We start from the raw sequence: 16,842 nt of genomic DNA, 5'->3' as shown, positions 1-16,842 counted from the left end.
TAAATAATTATATCATGAATTCATATTTAAACATAAAAATATTAGATTTGTAAAAGTTTATGTTAATTAAATTACACACTCGTGTTAAAATAAATCAATTCAAGTAGAGTTAAGTTTTAATCTAAAATAATAATTAAAAAACACACCAACACACATCATATATATAAGAAATTTAAAAAAATTAACTATTTTTTCTCCTCATAAAAGGTAAAACCATTAAAAAAATTATGCGATATTGGTCTTGCAATTAATGAAGAAATATTAGATACACCAAAATAAATAATAATATGAATTTACCAACAAAATTGAAATAAAAGGTAAAATGTAAATGTTTGTAATTAATGACATTTGAAATTCAATCAAAAATTTCAGTAACGAAAACATTATAAGCAAAAGAAGATAATTCTCTGCTAAATATCAAAACAATTCTCAATTACTGAAAACCCTGATTATCTCGATTAAACTCAATTAATATAAAATCGGGGAATTACAAAATCCTTGAGTTTGCATGTGTCGTGCCCGTATCGCAGTCCACTCGATAATCTTGCCCCTCGAACTCAATGATAACTTATACCTGCACCAAGTAGATGTAGTGAGCCTAGGGCCCCAACAAAAATATGGGAGAAATAACGAGTATTACATAAATACATACACACGCAGATTAAAAATAGCTTGATAATAAAATACTTTGTTCCCTTAATTTGAATAAATGATCTCTAAAGGAAAGAAGTGAACATAAATGAAACATATGCATGGCTAAGTCTAATATAATCACCGTAACTGAATAAACTGTACTGAAACATAGTCATAAACATTTGAACTTAGATCTTTGAATTGTGACTCTGTGATTTCGATCATGATCATGGCTGCAGTGCACTGTGCCGCAAGGAGGTCAGGTATTTCTCAACCCATCTTGCCCATACTTGGTAAGGGAGGCCAAGATTTCTCTCAACCCCACACATACACGTAGATATTTGGTAAGGTAGGCCAAAACATCTCTCAGCCCCACATATACACGTCATGTGGTAAGGTAGGCCAGAATGTCTCCCAATCCCACACATACACGTAAATTTCTATAGTCACAATCATCTCACTTCGTTCGTAAAAAGTAATTTTCCTTTCATTCTTGAATATGGGACTTAGCATGCATATGTAGATAAGATGTACTCGTAAATATTTACTCAATAATCATGAAAGAGACTCAAATATGGATGACCGGGATGTTGATTTAGGGAGCAAACCAAAGGATGAAAATCTAAACCATAACTTGCGCTTAGGACAATTCGAGCGGTTCACCCGTAAAACTTGTAACTTACTCGATTCTTATTCAAAAAGAATTCCGCTTGAAACCACGACTCCATGGCACTTAGAACTAAATAAAAAATTTCATCCTCGAGGTATTATTCTTAAATAATCATTTTATGAAAATTTATATCCGGACAGCAAGACCTTAACCAAATCATGATCCTTACCATGTTTCAACCATTCATTTCCAGACAGCCCAACGTTTGACAAAAATTCTGCTCAATCCTTAGTTTTTACCCTCAACCAAAACCTTAGCTATACGACTCGCGAGTTCCAAGCCATTAACCAAGGAATAATACCAATACTTAGGCTCATTTCCAACACCTAAAACTCGCCTATAACCTTCTTGAGAAATGTCAGAATTAGAGATTTAAATTTCTGGACGAAAATATTTAATTTGAGGATTTTCGGAATTTTAAGATTTTAATATCCGGAATTATTAAATTAAAAGATAAAAATATTTGGATGAAATATTTCTGGGTTATGAGTTAAAATATGACAAGGATTTAATTAGAAGCAAAGATTTGAAGAAGGACCGATTTGCAAATATTGAGAAGTTCAGGGACTAAAATGTGATAAGGTTTGAAATGATTTGATTTTAATCTGAAAATATTTAATTTGGGAATATTTAGAGTTTAAAATTAAATTCTACTATTATTAAATTATTTAGGGTTAAAATTGAATTAAATTGCTTGTTCGGGGACTGATTTGCAAGTTTCAAAAAGTTTAGGGGCCAAAGTGCAAATAGCACTTGCAAGTGGAATTTTAAATTGATATATACACATTCCCACATGTGATCAGCGCATATTCAGCAGAAGAAGTCGAGCAAAAGGGAAATAAAGGGTTCCAAATCAATTTTTAACCTTTTACGCTTCAATATCTTTTGATCCGCCCGGTAGAATTTCTGATTGATCGTATATTTGCGATCGCAGCTCCGAGTGCTACGTTTTGACGTAATTTTTAAGAAGTTCTACGGATTGAAATAATATCGTCGTTTGAGCCTGTTTATGAATTTTGGATGATTATTTGCAATTCTGAAATTTAGTGGCATATTTGTAGTTTTCTGGATCGAACAACAAGAACAAAACATCTTCCGAAACACGTAAAACACAAATAAAAAGGGAAAATCTGAATTCATGTAAAAAAAAAAATAGGAACCCGAATTCATGTAAAAAAAAAGGAAAACATCTTCCAAAACGCCGAAAAACCCAAATTGATACTAAAACATAAGGATTCAGACCTTGGGCTTTCGAATTACGGCGTTGGCGAGCGATTCACGACGGTGGTGGATGACTGGAGATGCAAATCGGCGGCCTCTTAGTTGAAGGAGAAAGGGGATCGCAAGGAGATGGGTGATGGATTTCTTTTTTTACGAAGTGTTAAAAGTGAAAGAAAGGTACTTATAAAATCCCGGTTCAAGAAAGGGATCTGATTCATCTTTTTACTTCAGCACTTATAATTAAAATTTTTATTTTTTTACTTTTTACTTCGGCAAAAATAAAATGCCGAAGTAAAATGCTACAAAAATTATTAGTGAAGCCCGGATTTTTTAAGTACCGAAGTAAAATGTGCAATTTTACCTCGCCGGTGTTATTACCGAAGTTGATTGTTACTTTTTACTTCTGCATATTTTATTTATAGAGCACACATGAGTTGAAATAACTCAAACCGGGCCAAGTTTTAACCCCGAATAAAATAAAAGAATACACACGATTAAACAAGATATATATTAAATATATATATCGGATAATCTCTCTCCTCTCTTTAACGTCATCTTCACAGATTCTTCATCTTCATCCGTCGTCTTCTTTCTTTTGTTTTTCAAAACTTTTCCCGTCACTTTAAATGCTCGTATCTCCTTCGTTTTTGGCCGGATTTCAAAAGTAAATATAGTTCTGGAATCCTCGCGACGTAAACTTTAATTTGATACCGATATCGTAAGTTTCACGCGATCTGTTCGAACTCGACTCCGACCAGCCGCCGTCTTCGCCGCCCCTAGCCGCCGTCCGATCGCCGCCTGAGCGAGGAGGAGTGTTGTTCCGGTTGTTTAGACCTTTAATTCGAAGTCTTGAGGTATATTTCGAATTTAGGATTTCGAATTTTGGGTATTTCGATTCAATTGACATTCGATAATTGATATTTGATTTATTATTGGTTGTAGGTATTATATTGGAGTTGATTGAAGGTATTCGATAATTTTCAGAATTTAATTGGGAATATTTAGAATTTCCAGATTTTTATTTATTGGGATTTTTGAATTTTAAGGTTACTTAAATCGCTATTTAGATGTTAAGATGTGTTAGAATTGATATATATACATTTCAGAATTTTTAGGAATTTTCTGGGAAAATTCAAAATCTGAATATGTTGGTATTTCGACTTTTAGAGTCGTTTATTCGATAGTTGGTCATTGATAGGATGATTTAATATGAAATATGGATAATTGGAAATGTTAGTTTGATTTTTAGATTTAGTTTTAATAATATTCAGATTTGTAAACGAAAATATGAATTGATGTGAAATAAATAGTTTTTCACAGGATTGGAGTATTCGAATATTACTTGAGACATTCTGTGGTAAATTAAGTATTGGTTGAGGTACGTATGAGCTGTTTATATTACGACGCCTATAATGACATGTAATGATATTAAATATTTTTTTTAACGTGCTTTAGGTGCTTATGTGGATTATATGATTGCATTCACTCATTTACAATTTTTCATAGCACGTTGAGCCTTGACTCCTTTGATTGCTATTGATATTGATATCTTGAGATGTATGGAGTCATCATGGAGCGAGTGACATTGTTTAGTGCACTCCTGAGATAGCATGAGGCACGGACAGGTAGCTCATGTCGCCCTTCGATGCTACGTACGACACTCTTGATGACAGCATGAGGCTGGACGGGTCGCTCCTGTCACCCTCCGATGCTACGTGTATGGATTAGCAGTGATGATTCGAGGTCTGCTGCGTTCCTGGCACAGGTGGCCACTGAGATTATTGTGATACGTTTCGTTTGGACTCCATTTGGTATCCCTTATTTTATTGATACCTATCACGTATTACATTGCATTTCATTGCATTGTACTTGATTTTATTCATGTCAGTTATATTTGTCGTAATTTTTCTAGTTCGTCGTACTGGGGTCCGACCCCTGTTTTCTTTTTATGATGTGGTTGTTTGTGATTCCATAGCAGGTTATCCAGGGAGATTTGACGCATCTGGTGGAGCGTTATCTAGTGGTACCCAGTGAGTCGAGCGTGGCGTCGAGTTCCCAGATATATGTATATATCAGTTTAGCGAGTTTTATATTTGCCGGGGTGATGCCCTGTGTACCTGTATCGATAGTTTTGGACTTTGTTTTGGATTTTTATTTGTGTGATCGACCTTGCCGGCTCTGCATGTGTTTAGTCCTGGCAAGTGCAACTATAGGTGTGTAAATTGGTTTTGTGTCTCTATTTTCGAGTATATATTGTTGGTTGTGTTGTACAGGTTTTTGGGATGTCCTATTTACGAATAGGTCATGCCGAATTTTCTGTAGGCCCAAAATGCAAATTTTTAACTCGTTTTCGCTGTTTACATTAATTAATTCTGGTTGTTTGATCATTAAATATTAAATCAGGACACGGTCTCTTTCATTTGGTATCAAAGCATAAACTGGGATATGCTCGAATTAGAGTTTAGGACACTCGAGTTTAGACACTAACAAAATGGTTGCGTATGTGTGTGACTACTTGTTTTTACGTGACTTGCTTATTGTGTTTATTATTTGAACTTATCTGATAGAACCAGTAGTTCTTGGCTTTAGAACTTCGTTTATGAATTCGTATTAGAACTCTGAGTTTCTATCATAGTTTTCTGTTCGTTAAGATATTTCTGCCTATATTTAAATCCTTGTGTCTTGTAGAATGGCACCGGGAGGAAGAGGTAGAAAAGGAAAGGAAGTTGTAGAAGAGTCTGCAGCAGAGAATATTAGAAATCTTGATGATATTGTCAGGGGAAGACGTGGTCGACCAGCTGTTCAGCCTTCGAAAAATGTGGAATTAGAGGTGGAACAACGGCCACGGGTAAATCCTGACAAGGGAAAAGCGGTTCAGGCTGAGGTTGATCTAGTGGCCCAATTGACTGAGAAAATGGGAGGAATACGATTAATAATTTCTCAATTTCAGGAGTTGCGTCCTCAAAAGTTCTTTGGCAATGAAGGAAGTGAGAAAGCTGTTAGTTGGTTGAAAAGTCTCAACAATATGTTTAATGGACTAGAATATCCTGATGAAATTCGACTGAAGTTAGTTCCTTTTCAACTTAAAGACCGTGCGCAACTTTGGTGGGAAACGACGACAGAAACACTTTCTGATTCTGGTGAAAAGATTACATGGGAAGTCTTTCGTACTCAATTTGCACAGGAATATGCACCACCATCTTATTATTCTGCTAAAGAAGATGAATTTAATCTGTTGGTGCAAGGCAATAAATCTGTTGCTGACTATGCTTCTCAGTTTTCTGCTCTTTTGCCTTATGTCCCACACGTTGCAAAGAATGATCGGTCAAAGATTTCACATTTTCTGAAGGGGCTTACACGAACGATCCATACTTTGGTGACTACTGAAACTCCATCGACTTATATGAAAGCAGTAGAAAAGGAAAAGAAGATTGAAGCGAGTCTACTCAGGGGTGAACCACAATCAATCCCAGCATCTGGTTCTCAAGGAGCTGGAAGCAGTTCGCAGACACCAATGGGTTTACCTTCATATCAGCCTATTCAATCGTCTCAGCAAGCGAAAAGGCCTTGGTTTAAAGCTAAGGGAAAGCCATTTAAAAAGAAGCCACAGTCTAGTTCCTCCAGTTCCAGTGGTAGTCGTGGTGGAAGTTCAGTTGGATCGTCTGGTAGGGTGTACTGTGACAGATGTGGTGGTAATCATTTGAGTGCACATTGTACAGGATTTCCAGGAACTTGTTATACTTGTGGGCAGGCTGGACATTCGTCTCGAGTATGTCCAAATGCTGAAAGACAGCCATTTCAGCCACAACAGTTTGGCCAGTTTCCTGGAAGACCATCGTTCAGGCCATATACTCCTGTACCGCAGTTTGCTCCTACACAGCCTTATGTTCCGGTACAACCACCTCAGCAGCCTAGGTACTCATCTCCTCAGAGTCAGCAACGTTTTCCAGGGCCACAGTAGGCTCAAGTCCATGCTATGACTCAAGATCAGGCACAAGATGCACCTGGGGGAGTTATTGCAGGTATTTGTTATATTTTTGATTATCCTGCACGTATCTTGATAGACACAGGAGCATCTCATTCATTTTTATCTGTTACATTTGCTGATGAGCATGAGATTGCTTTTACTCCGTTGTTGGATACTGTGTCTGTTGCTACTCCTGCTGGTGTTTTCTTAATGTCTAATGAGATAGTTATGAATTGTGTGATTAGATTTGAGGATAAGATCATGATAACCAATCTAATCAAACTAGCTATGTCTGATTTTGATTGTATTCTGGGTATGGATACACTGATGAATTATAGAGCTACTGTTGATTGTTTTCATGAAATTGTGAGATTTAGACCGTATTATGACAATAAGTAGAATTTTTATGGTAATGATTCACAATCTCGCATTCCATTAGTATCGGCAATGGAAATGTTTAGATTATTGTCGATAAAAAATGAAGGATTTATGATTTATGCTCTTGATGCGACGAAGGAGGAAAAATTGAAAGTTTCAGATATTCCTGTCGTCAAGGATTTTCCTGATGTATTTCCTGATGAGATTCCGGGTTTTCCGCCTCAGAGGGAAATAGATCTTAGTATTGAGTTGATGCTAGGGACAAGTCCTATTTTTCGAGCCCCATATCAATTAGCTCCAGCAGAATTGAAAGAACTTAAGACACAATTGCAAGATTTGCTGGAAAAAGGTTATATTAGACCAAGTGTGTCGCCTTGGGGTACTCCAGTCTTGTTTGTGAAGAAGAAAGATGGAACGATGAGAATGTGCATCGATTATCGGCAATTGAATCAGGCTACTGTGAAGAATAAGTATCCTTTGCCACGAATTGATGACTTGTTTGATCAGTTGCAGGGTACATCTGTATATTCTAAAATTGATCTTCGTTCCGGATATCATCAACTTAGAGTTCGAGAGGAAGATGTTCCCAAAACAGCATTTCAAACACGTTACGGACATTATGAATTTTTAGTTGTGCCTTTTGGGCTGACTAATGCTCCAGCGGTTTTTATGGATTTAATGAATCACGTGTTTCGGGAGTTTATAGATCGATTTGTTATCATTTTCATTGATGACATTTTGATTTATTCTAAGTCAAGGAATGAGCATAAAGAACATTTGATATTAGTACTTCAGAAACTCAGAACATCACAATTCTATGCTAAGTTTTCGAAGTGTGAATTTTGGTTGGACAGAGTATTATTTCTAGGACATGTAATATCAGCTCAAGGGGTATCTGTCGATCCTAGTAAAATTGAATCTGTTCTTAATTGGTCTCGACCAACCAATGTCTCTGAGATTCGTAACTTTTTGGGTTTGGCTGGATATTATAGGCGTTTCATCAAGGGATTTTCCGAAATAGCTAGGCCTAGGACTATATTGACGCAAAAAGATCGACGTTTTGTGTGGACTGAGGAATGTGAAACTAGTTTCCATACTTTGAAAGAAAAACTGACTACGGCTCCAGTACTAGCATTACCTTCAGGCTCAGGTGGCTTTGTTGTTTGTACAAGTGCTTCTTTGAATGGACTGGGTTGTGTTTTGATGCAAAATGGACGCGTGATTGCGTATGCATCTCGTCAATTGAAACCACATGAGACTCGGTATCCAGTTCATGATTTAGAATTGGCTGTCATTGTGCATGCATTGAAAATATGGCGTCATTATCTGTACGGTGAATAGTTTGTGATTTATTCCGATCATAAGAGTCTGAAATATTTATTCACACAGTCTGATTTGAATATGAGACAACGTCGATGGTTAGAATTGCTTAAGGATTTTGACTGTGATATTCAATACCAGCCAGGAAATGTGAATCAAGTTGCAGATGCTTTGAGCAGAAAAGTTCATACTAAGATGTTAGCATCTTTAACTATTTCTAAAGTTCATGAGCATTTGGGAACTTCTGGATGGACTTATCGAGCTAAAGGTAATCATTTCATAGTTTCATCTATTCAAGTTGAACCACGAATAATTTCGAAAATCAAAGCAGCACAAAAGACTGATCCATATATTCATCACTTGAAAGAATTAACTCCAGCTGGTCAGTCAGGGAAATTCCTTGTTGCTTCTGATGGATGTTTTCGTTATACTGGTAGACTTGTGGTTACGAATTTGATAGATTTGAAAGAAGATATACTACGAAAAGCTCATTGTAGTCGACATAGTATACATCCTGGAATTCGAAAGATGTATCATATTTTGAAAGCCCATTATTGGTGGGAAGGTATGAAGAAAGATATTTCTGACTTTGTGGCTAAGTGTCTGACGTGTCAACAAGTGAAGGCTGAAAGAATGAGACAAGGTGGTATGTTACTTAGTCTTGAAGTACCACAGTGGAATTGGGAACACATTACTATGGATTTCATGACACACCTACCTCGATCTAATCGTGGTTGTGATGCCATTTGGGTTATTGTGGATAGATTGTCTAAATCTACCCATTTTATTCCATATGATCGTACTTGGACATATACAAAAATGGCGAAAATGTACATTGATCAGATAGTGCGATTGCATGGTGTGCCAGTTACTATAGTATCAGACCGTGATCCCAAATTTACTTCTAAGTTTTGGTCTAGTTTGCAATCAGCTTTGGGTTCTAAATTGGCCATGAGTATTGCCTATCATCCACAGACAGATGGTCAATCTGAAAGAACTATTCAGACACTCGAAGATTTATTACGAGCTGTTGTGATGGATTTCAGTGGTGGTTGGCAAGAATCTTTAGCTTTGGTGGAATTCTCTTACAATAATAGTTATCAAGTATCTATCGGAATGGCACCATTTGAAGCCTTGTATGGCAGAAAATGTAGATCTCCGATATGTTGGGAAGAATTAGGAGAACGACAGTTGTCAAGACCAGAGTTTATTCAAGAGATGAATGAAAAAGTTGAACTGATCAGGAAAAGAATGAAAGCAGCCCAGGATCGTCAAGCCAGCTATGCTAATAATGGGCGTAGACCTTTAGAATTTCAGGTTGGCAATTTTGTTTTCTTGAAAGTATCATCATTTCGTGGTACTATGATATTTGGACGTAAAGGGAAATTAGCTCCTCGTTATATCGGTCCGTACGAGATTGTTGAGAAGATTGGTATTTTGGCGTATCGTTTGAACTTGCCGCAGAGTTTGTCTGAGATACATGATGTATTTCACGTATCTATGCTGCGGAAGTATGAACCAGATCCTTCTCATATCTTGAGGGTTGATGATGTGGAGTTGGATAGTGGAAGTATGAACCAGATCCTTCTCATATCTTGAGGGTTGATGATGTGGAGTTGGATAGTTCCCTTAGCTATATTGAGTATCCAGTGCAGATCCTTGATCGTAAAGAAAAGCAACTTAGGAACAAGACGATTCCTTTGGTTATGGTGGAATGGAGTAGACATGGGAGAGAAGAAGCTACATGGGAATTGGAGTCTAGAATGCGTCAAGAATGGCCTCACTTGTTTGAAAATGTGATGACTTATTCCATGTACTCCGATTTTCCCATTTACTATCAGTGGTAGATGTTTAATTCCTTTGTATATACGTTTGATGTGTGTTTGATTTCGATGACAAAATCTTGTTTTTAGAGGGGGATAAATGTAAGGACTCGAATTTACTATGTTAATTAATTTGTGTGTTACAAATATGTATTAATAAATATCGGTTTTTAGATGATATTAAAATGCATATTTTATTTATAGAGCACACATGAGTTGAAATAACTCGAATCGGGCCAAGTTTTAACCCCGAATAAAATAAAAGAATACACACAATTAAACAAGATATATATTAAATATATATATCGGATAATCTCTCTCCTCTCTTTAACGTCATCTTCACAGATTCTTCATCTTCATCCGTCTTCTTCTTTCTTTTATTTTTCAAAACTTTTCCCGTCACTTTAAATGCCCGTATCTCCTTCGTTTTTGGCCGGATTTCAAAAGTAAATATAGTTCTGGAATCCTCGCGACGTAAACTTTAATTTGATACCGATATCGTAAGTTTTCTCGCGATCTGTTCGAACTCGACTCCGACCAGCCGCCGTCTTCGCCGCCCCTAGCCACCGTTCGATCGCCGCCTGAGCGAGGAGGAGTGTTGTTCCGGTTGTTTAGACCTTTAATTCGAAGTCTTGAGGTATATTTTGAATTTAGGATTTCGAATTTTGGGTATTTCGATTCAATTGACATCCGATAATTGATATTTGATTTATTATTGGTTGTAGGTATTATATTGGAGTTGATTGAAGGTATTCGATAATTTTCAGAATTTAATTGGGAATATTTCGAATTTCCACATTTTTATTTATTGGGATTTTCGAATTTTAAGGTTACTTAAATCACTATTTAGATGTTAAGATGTGTTAGAATTGATATATATACATTTCAGAATTTTTAGAAATTTTCTGGGAAAATTCAGAATCTGAATATGTTGGTATTTCGACTTTTAGAGTCGTTTATTCGATAGTTGGTCATTGATAGGATGATTTAATATGAAATATGGATGATTGGAAATGTTAGTTTGATTTTTAGATTTAGTTTTAATAATATTCAGATTTGTAAACGGAAATAGGAATTGATGTGAAATAAATGGTTTTTCACAGGATTGGAGTATTCGAATATTACTTGAGATATTCTGTGGTAAATTAAGTGTTGGTTGAGGTACGTATGAGCTGTTTATATTACGATGCCTATAATGACATGTAATGATATTAAGTATTTTTTTTAACGTGCTTTAGGTGCTTATGTGGATTATATGATTGCATTCACTCATTTACAATTTTTCATAGCATGTTGAGCCTTGACTCCTTTGATTGCTATTGATATTGATATCTTGAGATGTATGGAGTCATCATGGAGCGAGTGACAGTGTTTAGTGCACTCCTGAGATAGCATGAGGCACGGACAGGTAGCTCCTGTTGCCCTCCGATGCTACGTACGACACTCCTGATGACAGCATGAGGCTGGACGGGTCGCTCCTGTCACCCTCCGATGCTACGTGTATGGATTAGCAGTGATGATTCGAGGTCAGCTGCATTCCTGGCACAGGTGGCCACTGAGATTATTGTGATACGTTTCGTTTGGACTCCATTTGGTATCTCTTATTTTATTGATACCTGTCACGCATTACATTGCATTTCATTGCATTGTACTTGATTTTATTCATGTCAGTTATATTTGTCGTAATTTTTCTAGTTCGTCGTACTGGGGTCCGACCCCTGTTTTCTTTTTATGATGTGGTTGTTTGTGATTCCATAGCAGGTTATCCAGGGGGATTTGACGCATCTGGTGGAGCGTTATCTAGTGGTACCCAATGAGTCGAGCGGGCGTCGAGTTCCCAGATATATGTATATATCAGTTTAGCGAGTTTTATATTTGTCGGGGTGATGTCCTGTGTACCTGTATCGATAGTTTTGGACTTTGTTTTGGATTTTTATTTGTGTGATCGACCTTGCCGGCTCTGCATGTGTTTAGTCTTGGCAAGTGCAACTATAGGTGTGTAAATTGGTGTTGTGTCTCTATTTTCGAGTATATATTGTTGGTTATGTTGTACAGGTTTTTGGGATGTCCTATTTATGAATAGGTCATGCCGAATTTTCTGTAGGCCCAAAACGCAAATTTTTAACTCGTTTTCGCTGTTTACATTAATTAATCCTGGTTGTTTGATCATTAAATATTAAATCAGGACACGGGCCCTTTCACTTTATTACAGAAATTTGTATATATTATTTTGTTAATTTTTTATGTAGCGTCTTAAATGGTTGGAAAGTCGTAGTAACTAGTATTTGAAGTGGAAATCATTCATGATTGTTGTAATCTTAGGCATTATATGTGTCTGCTTCTACTTAGTCATTCACAGTAGGCAAATGTAGCTTTTTTTCAGTCTTTAGTAGAAGAATTATTTCAGCGGCTGAAAGATTATTTCTGGAACTTCTTTATACCTAAAATAATGGTAGAGTAGCATGTTTTTTATGATTAGATACAGTTAACCAATATTTATGATGTAATCTTATGATTAGAAGAATGTTGAGACCTTTTGCTTTTGGAGTCCCAAGTCTGAGTTATTCAAAACGTTTCTTTTATTTGATAGAGAGAATTTTCACCCTTCATCCATAGCATGTTTTCCTCTTTTGCCTATAGTTCATTAGCAATCGTTTTTTTGAAGTGTATACATCATAGTGTAACTAAATCGAATGTTGATTGTATTTCATTTTCTTTCAATAATTGAGTTCAAGTTTTTCATTCTAAAGTTTGAATTTTCCTTTTAAATACATTACTGAAGTAAATTTACAATAACACCACCAAGTCTCTTTTTGTCATGTCTCCATCTGTTTGCTCTCATGCTTTGACAGTAGGTTTAGCGCGTGTGTAGCTTAGAAATTGAGTTGAATGAAAATGTAAAGTACAAATTTTGAATCTGCATTATGAAGCAAACTTGTAGTGCTCTGTGTTGTCTTTGATTTGGCACTGGAAACAGGTCATTTCATTAAAATTTAAAGGGATATGCCCATTTTTTTGAAACTGCACTATATGAAGAATAATTTCTTGCATCTACTGTCATTTTGAAATCTGGTATTGTTCAGTGCATATTTTGAGGTTTAAATTCACATAAAACTTGTAGATAACTGTGTTTTCTTTGATATGCCACCAGTTATAACTCATTCGGATGTAAAATAAATTTTATATGAATTTTCTACTGAACTTGCTCCAATCTGCGGAAAACAGAATATCCGAGTTTTAGGTGTGTACTTGCAGATAGATTCAAGCCTATTAGATGATTTTATTTGGAAAGTATTTAAGAAGATGAAATGTAGCAAAATCGGTAGCTTTCATTTTCAATTTATAGAACTAGTTTTGAATGAGAAATGAATTAAATATGATTTTTACACTATCGGATGACGAATCTGGAATTTGGTTTTGACCTTGTTGCATGTATTGTCTATATAAGTCTAATTCGGCAGACCACACAGGCTTCTTTCTCAGCTTCTGAAGAAAATTAGATCAAACATGCAAGTAATTATTTTCATCTGGAGGATTAGAAATCTTGTGATGGCTGTTGGTTATTTCCTTTTCTTTTATGTATAAATTAAGTGTTTGTTTTTTATTCGACATTAGTATAGATTCCAGATTCTATTTTTGTTGAGAATTATTCAAGTGTTAGATTTTGTACTGCAATGGATTATTGCCTACAAGATTTGGATAATAACTAATTTTGACTCTCGCAGTAAGATGGTTCTTTCTGTGTTTTTTGTGTTGGCATGCATGTTTTCTTGCACACTGAAAGTATTAACTTTGTGCCTGTTTTCCTCAGGTGTGGAAACATTAATTGGGCAAAGCGCCTAAAATGTTACATCTGTGACACTAACAAACCTGGACATAGCGAGGGGTGTGTGAGGTATATGTATTATGTTTTTAGCCTTTTGGTTGTCTGCTTTTTGTTCTTCTGTAATTTTATACCACTACATGGGCTTTCTAATATTGAAGCAATAGGTTTTTAACTGTAAACTATGAAATTTCTAGTCGAATTATCTTGTTATAGAGATGAATATATAATTGATTGCTTGTATTGAAATAGAAAAGACCAAACGGCGCCGACGAGTGGCCGAAGATGTAGTGAAAACTTTCTCCTAGATATGCAGGGGTATGGGATCGAGGCTATTAATCAAATTGCTTTCCATGATATCAGGATGATGGTGAGATGTACGATGAATTTGGAAATCTTAAAAAAAAGTTCTTTTCTAAAACACAACAAACTGAAAATGCTCTAGGAGTTCCTGGTGTTGGACGTGCTGGATGGGAGGTTGAAGAACTAGGTACTTTATGTTTATGTGAGTTGTGTTCCCTTCTGATTTAATTTGAATACATCTTTTTTCAGTGCGTAATGTTACATTTTTGTGAGACAAATGGACTTGACCAAATATTGTGCATGTCTATTCTGCAATTTGTTCAAAATAAATCGAACGACCATTTTCTTATATTTGAGAGCTTTACTCTTTTGTTCTTACCTAATTCAGTTTTTTTGAGTTCAAAACTTGTTATTTGGATTGTGATTGTTGCAATATTTTTTATTTCATTTTAGGGTAATCTAAAACAAAGTGGTTCTGTTGAATGTGGATTTTGTGTGATGAAGTATATGAAAGAGATACTTGAATGTGAAAATATACAGTTGGAGAAGATGGTGAGTTTCATTTTCATTTTATGCTTTGATTTATGTGAAAATCTGTTTACATCCTTATTTGCTGCTTAGTTGCTCAGAAATGAATCTGAAGTTGGCATTTTTGTTAGGCTTTTGTTCTTGCTTTCAAATAAATTATTTCATAGCCAAAATTTTTGTCTTAGCACTGTTAGGGGTGATAGGGTTTTATTTCTTAATCAACTCTTTTTTAGAGATATTGACATATTGTACTTGCTAGTTGGTTTATATCATATTTTCTCATACGAACAAGAGCATTCTTTCATGCTGATAAATGTTGGAATCAAAACTGTCTGAGATTACTTGCAACTGCTCTATGATGTTGGTGATTTAAGTTTCTAGTTTGGTTGGGGTCAATGGTATTTTGTGCGACTGCTCTATGATGTTTGGTGATTTAAGTTTCTAGTTTGGTTGGGTCAATGGTATTTTTGAAGCAAAACTTTCATATGCATGCTCGTGATAGTTGATGTCGCCGATGCCAAGGAATTTAATGAATAAAATATGGTCTCTTTAGCTTTTTCCAGTAATGGACGTTCTAGTGAACTAACATTTGATTTTGTTGGACAAGCTATGGTTCACTGCATTGCTAACATCAACTGAGTGTCATTGTTTTTTCTTGGATTTAGCTAGCTATTGGACTTATTTGTGGAAATTCAAATATATATGTATCCTTGATAGAGCGTGTTTTCAATTTGGTAATGTTTTAATTTAATCAGCTGTTGCAACGACATGTGATCAGTACCCGCATATGTCGTTGTTACCCTTATTTGTGAACCGACAAATATGTATCCTCGATCTTGAATTTCAATTTGATCTATTTTATTTTTTACATTTCAATTTCAGGATCCATCACGAAGCAATATTACAACCAAGCTCAATTTGATGAAGTTAGAAGTAAATGGAATGAATTCGTCTACTCATATATAGGTTCCTAAATTGGTCATGCACGTTGGGAAAAATCTGCGTTTTTTCTTAGTGAATTATTGAATATACTTGTTAGAACACTTTTACTTTTGTGGAAATACTCGTGGATTCGTGGATGCATAATTGTGGATTTACGGATGTACTTGTGGATTTACGGATGTTCGTAATTTTTGGATGGATAATTTATCAATCTAATTAGTATATTTTATGTTTCAAAAATATATATTGTGATGTTCCTGTATCTAATTAAAATTGTTTCATTTTGATTTATTGAAACATATATTTTTACTTTATCTGTCAATGTAAAAGCTGAAGCCATATATACTTTATTACTTCGACAGTTAACGAAACTGCTGAAGTAATGGGCATGTTTTTACTTCATAAAATTGCATAACATGTGAAGTTAAATAGAACATTTACTTCGTCACATAATGAAAATGTCGAAGTTAAAGACATGATTTTACTTCCTCAGTCAATGTAAATACCGAAGTCATATATTTTCTATTACTTCGTCACTTAATGAAACGACGGAAGTAAAAGACATGTATTTACTTCGCCAGTCAACGTAAATGTCGAAGTCACAGATATTTACTTCATCACATAATGAAAATGCCGAAGTAAAAGTCATGCTTTTACTTCGTAACCGGTCAAATCATGAACCGTTTTTGACTCCGTGAATCGGCCAAAGACTTCGGTAATTTCATGGCTAAGACTTCGGTTATTAAGCGAAGTAAAATAGTACCATATTACTTCACGTGCATCTACTTCGCTACTTATCTACCTACAACTTCAGTTAATATGCGAAGTAAAATGCAGAAATTCTACTAGTGAATTAAAAAGAAAAAAATGATGTCCAACAATTACGTCAATCATTAACGATATTGAAATACAAGTAATAGAAGACAGTACATACCAGAATGTAGTTGAAAACGATGAAATTATTGTTATTCTTATAAATAAAAATTTTTAGGAATAAAAAACGTATGTCCCATGAAAAAATAAAATAATAACGATAGTCAAATGTAAATGATTGATGGAGAAAGACATCATCACAAAAATTCTATTAAGATGATGTGTATATTGATTCTTTCATTGAAAAATAAAAAACGGATGATAAATGGAAAAAAAAAAGTGAGAGAAAAATTCAAAATATAAAAGGAATAAATAATTGCGCAATAATTTAAATTAAGGTTTAGAATGCATTATCTATATT

At 35.2% G+C, this 16,842-nt stretch overlaps 1 protein-coding gene and 1 long non-coding RNA gene across 2 annotated transcripts; both read left to right on the top strand.

Annotated features, from left to right (window-relative positions):
• Positions 1-6,500: 6,500 nt before the first annotated feature.
• Positions 6,501-10,759, top strand: LOC140867341 (uncharacterized). Its single transcript, XM_073272419.1, has 6 exons — positions 6,501-6,546; positions 6,931-7,218; positions 7,738-8,019; positions 8,413-8,807; positions 9,165-9,325; positions 10,738-10,759. Exons 1-6 carry the CDS (start codon positions 6,501-6,503, stop codon positions 10,757-10,759), a joined length of 1,194 nt encoding a protein of 397 aa, XP_073128520.1.
• Positions 10,760-14,202: 3,443 nt separating this feature from the next.
• On the top strand, positions 14,203-15,639 carry LOC140889573 (uncharacterized). The gene is made up of 3 exons (XR_012152148.1): positions 14,203-14,340; positions 14,592-14,690; positions 15,549-15,639. It is a non-coding gene; the product is annotated as an uncharacterized lncRNA (long non-coding RNA).
• The last annotated feature ends 1,203 nt before the right edge of the window (positions 15,640-16,842 follow it).

The sequence above is a fragment of the Henckelia pumila genome, chromosome 1, assembly GCF_033568475.1.
Source record: "Henckelia pumila isolate YLH828 chromosome 1, ASM3356847v2, whole genome shotgun sequence".
Classification (NCBI taxonomy): Eukaryota; Viridiplantae; Streptophyta; class Magnoliopsida; order Lamiales; family Gesneriaceae; genus Henckelia; species Henckelia pumila.
The sequence above is the reverse complement of the archived record's forward strand: the minus strand, read 5'-3'. Positions and strand labels throughout refer to the sequence as shown.